This window comes from Convolutriloba macropyga, unplaced genomic scaffold (assembly GCF_964194025.1).
Source record: "Convolutriloba macropyga unplaced genomic scaffold, txConMacr16.3 SCAFFOLD_2415, whole genome shotgun sequence".
NCBI lineage: Eukaryota > Metazoa > Xenacoelomorpha > Acoela > Convolutidae > Convolutriloba > Convolutriloba macropyga.
The window spans coordinates 20,001-27,588 of record NW_027450794.1 but is presented as its reverse complement, the minus strand read 5'-3'; the positions used below and the strand labels follow the sequence as shown (position 1 = coordinate 27,588).

The 7,588-nt window shown below is 30.8% G+C and overlaps 1 protein-coding gene across 1 annotated transcript in view; it reads right to left on the bottom strand.

The window, feature by feature from the left end:
- Positions 1-363: 363 nt before the first annotated feature.
- The window catches only part of LOC142356163 (uncharacterized), a 9,646-nt gene continuing 2,421 nt past the window's right edge, over positions 364-7,588 (bottom strand). Inside the window, exons 2-3 of the mRNA XM_075408124.1 lie at positions 1,197-1,233; positions 364-773 (exon numbers count right to left, since the gene is read on the bottom strand). Of these exons, the coding sequence (XP_075264239.1) occupies positions 364-773; positions 1,197-1,233 (447 nt within the window). The remainder of the gene's footprint in view (positions 774-1,196; positions 1,234-7,588) is intronic.

The following is a 7,588-nucleotide window of genomic DNA, read 5'->3' as shown; positions in this document are numbered from 1 at the left end:
TTTCAAAGGTCTTTGTTCCAGGAAATCTTTCAAAGAACTTTTTGTTTACTAATATTTTAAAAATGAAAATAAAAAGTTTGATGTTTATTCCGTATAAAGATTCTCGCGAGCTGAGTATTTTGTTTTTGAGAAAATTTTTGAGCCAAAAATTATTGAAGGGCTTTAAATTTGGAACTTAGTTTCCAAATGAGATATGAAAAATCCTTTCAAATGCTCTCTCAAAAGTTTTTGAGTTATATGTTGAAAGTATTTTTTACTTCATTCATGGACTCTAATTTTTAAATATTTTCTGTGCTCCAATCAAAAGCTATATCAGGTTCAGAATCAGTCAACAAAAGTTGAGCAATCGATTACGGCACTCTATTAAGTTGATATTTTAGCAAGGCAATGACGCTTACCTTTTAAAGTCTCCATACTCAAAGAACTTATTCGATTGTTCTTTAAAACCAACTTGGTCAAGTTGCCCGTACTTTTGAATATGTTCTCGGGAAGCTTCTCGATTTCATTCTCGGAAACATCCAAAATTTTCAAAAAACTCAATCCTTCGAACGCATTCTCGTCAAAATCTTCAATGTTGTTGTCTTGTAAATTCAGCAATTCTAAATCTTTCAAATTTGAGAAGACTGAAGATTCCAGTTTTGTGATGTTATTTTCTGAGATTTGAATTCTGGTGAGGTTTGTGAATTTGATGAATGGTTTTCCAGAAATGACGTCGAGTGAGCAGCGCGACATTGAAAAGACGAATGGCGTGTAGTTCGGCAAAAGAGTCACCTCTGAAAAAAACAAATGATAAGATAAAGTAACGATTCACATAATAACATCACTCCACACTTAAGATGCTGCACTAATTTTTTTTTCACAAAATGCAGCGGAATTTTATATTTATTGTCAGCTAAACTTCATTTCATATGTTAAAACATGTCACCTTAATTACTGTCGTGGACATTGCTGGCTAAGCTATCAGAGCTACGTAGTAGATTGATGAGCCCTATTGAGCGATTACAACTTATTGAATTCACTGGGAAAACTATTTATTCAATATTGATGCCTACAGATATGATGTTGCTTCTTTTACTGGGGAATTTGTTCCTCAGAAAAAGCAAAAATTTATTTGCGTATTGAGCGATCCGTTTTGGCGGAAATTTAATGCTGCTTGCATCAAAATCCACATTTGAAAAAAAATTAATCCATATTACCTTGCAGAGAGTCGAAGTCTGCAAATAGCTGCCCGGCCTGAAACAAACGTATCTAATCAGATAAACCGATGAAGCAGTACTGCTTGGAAAATTAGCCAAAATTTTCTACCACTGATACGCAACAAAAAGATTTCTCAAAATGAGATGTGAGTAACAATATCGTGATGATCACAATACCAAAAAAGCATTGGGCGTCGATGCTATGTACATTGGCACGAACAGCAAATAGGCTGATATCAGATTCCGCTCACCAAAACCTCGGATTCTGTCAACAAAAGTTGTAAGCAGATTTTGGTTTTTTATAATCCAATTATATACCAATGTTATCTAATCAATGCAATTGAGCTTTATTTTTGAATTTAATTAATTTTGAGAATTAATTAAATTAATTCAATCAAATCGTTAATGAGTTCTTCACTTTACCGCAAGGTAGTTATATAGCACTTAGCTACGTAAATAAATACTAGTTTCCCGGATCTGAGTACCACAAAATTTAAGTACTGTATCAAAAAAATTTCATTAAGGTCTTTCTCTATGATCAAACTCCTCGTGGTATTGCTGTAACGAAAAAATAGTTGATAACTAGTAACTCTTTCACGTGGTTTTTTAATTTATATTTTTTTGTATATTAATTCTGTTTAGTTCAAAAACAGACAAAATATTCATAATATCCTTGGCAAAAAAAGGAAGTTCATAATGTTAAAGCTAAGTTAAAAACTACATTTAATTTTTTTATGGAAGAAAATTCCGTAAAAAATTCAAAGTACAATTTTTAACTAAGCTTTAACATAATGAGAATCCCGTTTCTGCCAGGAATATTATGAATTTTGTGTCCGTTTTTGAATTAAACAGAATTAATTCACAAAACAATAGTAAATTAAAAGAGCACATGAAAGAATTACTAGTTATCAACTATTTCTTCGTTTCAGTTCACATTCAATTTGACACATTACAACAAATACACTAAAATATGTATTATAGTACACTGACATGCAATACATTGACATTTAGTACACGGAACAGTTCTTTCTTGCCAATACAACTACCCGAATCGAAACGAGTTGTAAGCTTTGTGCCCTAATATTTTACTTTGTACCCCACTGACCCATCAGAACCCGACACTTCAATAGCTGCCGTCGCCATAGATGTGACAATTTCCCATCGTCAACCCAAATTTTCAAGAAATTGGATCAGAATCTCCAGATTGTATAAAAGACTCTAAAGTGAATCTGACGCAGATTATTTATATTATATAATTGAATGATCTTAAAACACACACACACACACATTTATATATATATATATATATATATATATATATATAAACATATTAATAAGTTTATATATATATATATATATAATATACGAAAATTTTCATTGTCAGCCCTGAGGACGTGTTATATTTGGGGAAGAGTATTGGAAAAAGAAAAAAATTGCAATCTCAATCCTTGTAAATAGAGTAGTAACAATACATATATTGTAAAGGGGGTGGCATAATCATAATGAAAAGAGATATTTAAGGGGGGAAGAGGGGGTCAACAATAATTATATGTTATATCAATGACTGAAAATTCGCTTTCAGTATAGCAAATTTAGTTAAAACGCTGTTCTTGGGAAAGGTCGATTATGCTGTTTTCCTGAAACCTTGATGTTTTTTTGAATAACCAGGAACAGTTGCCATCGTCATTTTGAGGTAAGTAGGCATTTTAATGAACCGAGGATAGATAAATAAAACTTTACACATTAAAAAATTTAATATTTAATGCAAAATTTCGGTAATTCAGACGTTCCTTTTTTTACCGAGACTCGGTTGCAGACTTTTTTCAGTCATCAACTAAAGTGCAACAATAAATAAAAACGTTTAGAAAAAATGTTTTTTCATCTTATTTTTTTTATTGCATTGTTGCAGTCGTCTTTTGCGCAGGTTGAACTGAAAAGAGTATTTGTTTTCAAATTAGTGCTTCTCATTTACCAAATTAATTTATAATACTAAAAAAGTACCATTGTTGAGAGAAACTGGAGACTTCTTGAAAAATATTCACTCATTTACCTATAGTTATAATTAGATTTTTGAAACAAAGAAGCAACAATTTAAGAACTCGAATCAGCATAAAATTGAAGCAATTTGATCCAGTTTATTTTTCTGCAAACAGTATCTTCGTTGTTAACAAAACAATATCTTGTGACTGAACACTTCGATTAGTATTCTAGTCTTCCAGTTCAAAAAATATGCCTTACATCCTGATTGAGAAGTTTCTATACTATGGATGATATAGACCTATTAAAACAAATTAAACACTGTTGCATGTTGAGGAAATTATCATTTTAGTCTAGAGCTGCTTTGACTTGGTATATATATATATATATATATCATATATATTTATATTTATATATACATTTCATATATATATATATATATATATGTTATATATATATATATATATATATATATATATATATATATATATATATATGTGTGTGTGTATGTGTGTGTATGTGTTTGTTTGTGTAATTGTGCATTTTTGTATGTGTTTTAGGAATTTTTTAATTATGTAATATAAACCATCTGCATCAGATTCGCTCTAGAGTCATTTATACAATCTGAAAATTTTCATTCAATTTCAAGAAAATCTGTGTTGATGTTGGAAAAATGTCACATTCATGACAAGGAAAGCCAATGAAGTCTTCAGTTCATATGAGTTAAAGCGTTATGGTGGAAAATGTTCCCTGCCAAGTCGTAGGACTTGTTTCGATTCGGATTGTTATATTGGAAAACAAAACAAGAATTGTAGTGTTATTCATGTTAATGTACTACATGTCAGTTTACTACATGATAGTGTACTATAACTCACATGCCAATGTACTTGTTGGAATGTGTCAGTTTGAATGAGAACTGTAATTGTGAACTGAAACGAAAAAATTTTTGATAACTAGCAATTTTTTCATGTGCTTGAATAATAAACAATATTTTTTTTGAAATAATTCGGTTTAATTCTGAATTAGACACAAAAATCATAATGTCCTTGGCAAAAACAGGAAGTTAATTCTGTTCAAACTAAGTTCGGAATTACACTTTGAATTTTTTCATTAAATGGCTAATAGTGCCATGATGAGAACTGTGGTCTTAGAAAAGCCTTATAAAAATTGTAAGTTACAAAACTTAAAATTTATGGTACTCAGATCCGGTAAGCTAGTAGTTAGTTGTGTATCTAAGTGCTTTGTAAGTACCCTGTGCTAAACTTAAGAACTCATTAACTTTTTGATTCTACTAATTTATTTAACTCTCAAAAATAATTAAATTCAAAAGTTAATCTCAATTGGATTGATTAGATAACATTTGTAATTGACTAAAATGGGGCAGAGGTTGATAGACCAATTCAAACAAATAATAACGAGTGTGAAAAAGCAATTGTAATGTACTCAATGCACAAGTGCAAATAATATAAGTATTTGGTCCGGTCAGTTTCGACCTGTTATTGGGCTGGATCATTGAATGGTTGAGTAAACGAAGAGTATCGTTTGACAGTTATGCTTTTATTATTTTTGCAACTGATAAAAAATGACGACCGTCTTTAAATAAATGTCCAGCACAAAAGATTCCAGAACAAAACGTTTTTCAAATTTCTTGTCAAAAATCCAAACGTATGACATTGGAGCATGTGCGGAATGAAGATGAGTCTTCTATAAATGAGACTTAATTTGGGTACAAACGAATTCAAAACTCAGTCAGAGTCCATTCCTTTTCGAATCTCAGTTTTGTTACTCAGCATAACTTAATACTGTTCCTTCCACACTTCGTCAATTTTGGCCGATCGTTTTAACTATAGTACAGAGTTGTGAGAGATACCATTAAAAAATCCGTAAAGCTTCCAATATGTAAATAAAAGGCTTTTAAATAAAATTTCACCTATTTCGAGCAGTTGTTGGAGTTATTGGAGTGTTAGGGATGTTGGGTAATGTTCAATACTTTTGTGCAATTTTTAATCAAATTTATTTAATTTTGAGCTCAATGACAATAATGCTTCACTTTTCTTGCGATAAGACAGGTTTGTCTAATCTTTCGGGTTAACTTTTTGCTAATTGTTAGCAAACTTTTTGATAATTTACCCTTTTCTTTTAAGAAACTATCACCAAAACAGATACTGTAGCTAAAATGAGAATTGACATTATTTTGGAAAAATACTTAAACAGAATATCGTCAAAACAATAAGGAGGTTAATATTGAACACAAACTGGCTGTCAAAAAAACCCAGCAAATTGGATAAATTTTGGGTGCTGTCGTTTTTAAGATTTGGTCACAATTTTCGACTTTTCTTACTTCTATTACAGTTAACAGTTAGGCTGGAATGGGTAAATTAATCACACTGGAACAGTAAAAGAAAGAAGCAAAAAAAGGAATTTCAAAGACATAATTTTTTACAGTCTCCGTTTGAGGTGAGGCAAGATATTTCTGTTTACTCAAAAGTTCGGTTTTAAGAGAAATTCTTCTTCTGGTGCTTAAATTCAATTTCTGTTTTTGCTTTTTTTGTTGATCAGCTGGTTTTGGTCTGAGAACGTATTGTTTTAATGACTCATGGACTTTATGGCAATGGGAAAATATGCCTCCATTAAGTTTTGACTTTTAGCTATATCTGTTGATCTCTCGGTAGTCTTATCTTTAATATCAATAGTGACAACTCGCATGGTTTCTCTAGAAAACAATAGTTCAACCGCAAGCAAATTTCAAATGGTGGTTACAAATTCAATCAATTTTAAATTTTTTGTTTTTTGAAGATTCTTGATTTTTCCGGTTCTGCTGTTATTGAAGTGCCTAATGTTTGACTTTTTCTTCAACTGTTGGGTTGTTGTTTGGGCTTAAATCTAAATAGAAAAGATATATTCTGTCTTAAGAATTTATTTTTAACGTTAAATACTGAGAGTTGATTGATTCTCTAACATCTTTAATAACAATCTCTTCAGTTGTTGATATTCGAATGCCTTGATGATTTTCTGTCAATATATGCTTTGGTTTTAAATAGGAAACAATTTACACAATTCAGTTGACTTTAAACCCATAGGAAATGTCTAACGGTTGTGTAATAGTAAACTGTTCTATTAAAATTATTATAAATTATTTTTTTAAAAACAAAACTTTTGTCAACCTTTGGAAATTTGTTGTTTTCTTGTCTTATTTTCTCGATATTTTTCAATAAAACAGTTTTGTACTTTTGCAGCAACTCGTATTGTAAAAATCACTGTCATATGATATTAAATTTTTATATATTTTTTCATTCCGCATGTAAATTCATTTTTAATCTCATTTTATATTTATCACATATGCAGCGTCAATAAATTTCTTAATAATCAACAGCAGTTATGGCGTACGAATTTTTGTAGTAAACTCAATAGTTTTCTGAGTTTGTGGCATGTAACAGAGGACTGTAAAACATCTTTAGTTCTTCTGAGTTAGATGTTTTCCTCAATATTACGCTCTGACCACACGGCAAAAATCAAGAAAACCTTTTTTTTTCTGTGATACGTACCTGATATCTAGCAGTCAGTTGCTAAATATATATGCGCTATTTCAACTGTTGCTGTGCTCTACATGGGGACTTTCGATAAATTGTGCAATGAATTCTTTGAGCTGACATGAATTACTTAATTTAGGAAAATGGCTTCTGCACCCTACTATTAAATATTAGCTGAAATTGCAACGTTTTTGCTAATTTTTAATCTGGCATCTTTATTGAAAAGTCTCAGTTGCTTTCTATCTATTTTAGTTGACACAACGGTTGTTTGAGTGCTTATTTGAAAATTTTTGAGTTTTCAGGAATCACTGACTTTTCTCTCAGTAATTAGGTTTAAATTTGCGCATGAACGGCATGAAGTGATCACGACCTTGACATATGATTGCGTGTAACTCTGACGCCTCTAAAATCCCAAGAACTTTTGGTTTTTTTGCTTTTTGTTAAATTAATATTGCAAGCTTAAGAAGTCTTTTCTGCCAACGCATTTTTTTTCCATTACGCCATCTTGTGGTATTTCGTTTTTGATATTTTTATTTCATTAGTATTCCAAGATAAAAACTCTTTGCTTCATAAGTTTTATTTTTGTCTTTTCAAGTAAGTAGGGCCTTTGCTATATTGACAATTAGAGCTTCTTATAGCTTCTTTCTGTAAAAATAGTGGTATGCAAGTGATAGGCCAATTCTTTTTTTGGCTTCGAGCGTATAGAATTGGAAAACAGATCCTCATTTCTTCTTGTTTGAATAATAAGTGTTGTTTACTTCACAAATGAAGTTTGCTTATTTTCTACTTGAGAAAGTTTAATAGCTTGATTTATTTTCCATCTCAAAAATTTTGCCCATTTCAATTTTCGCCCATGCCAGTCAAAAACATGGTTAATCTCACTGG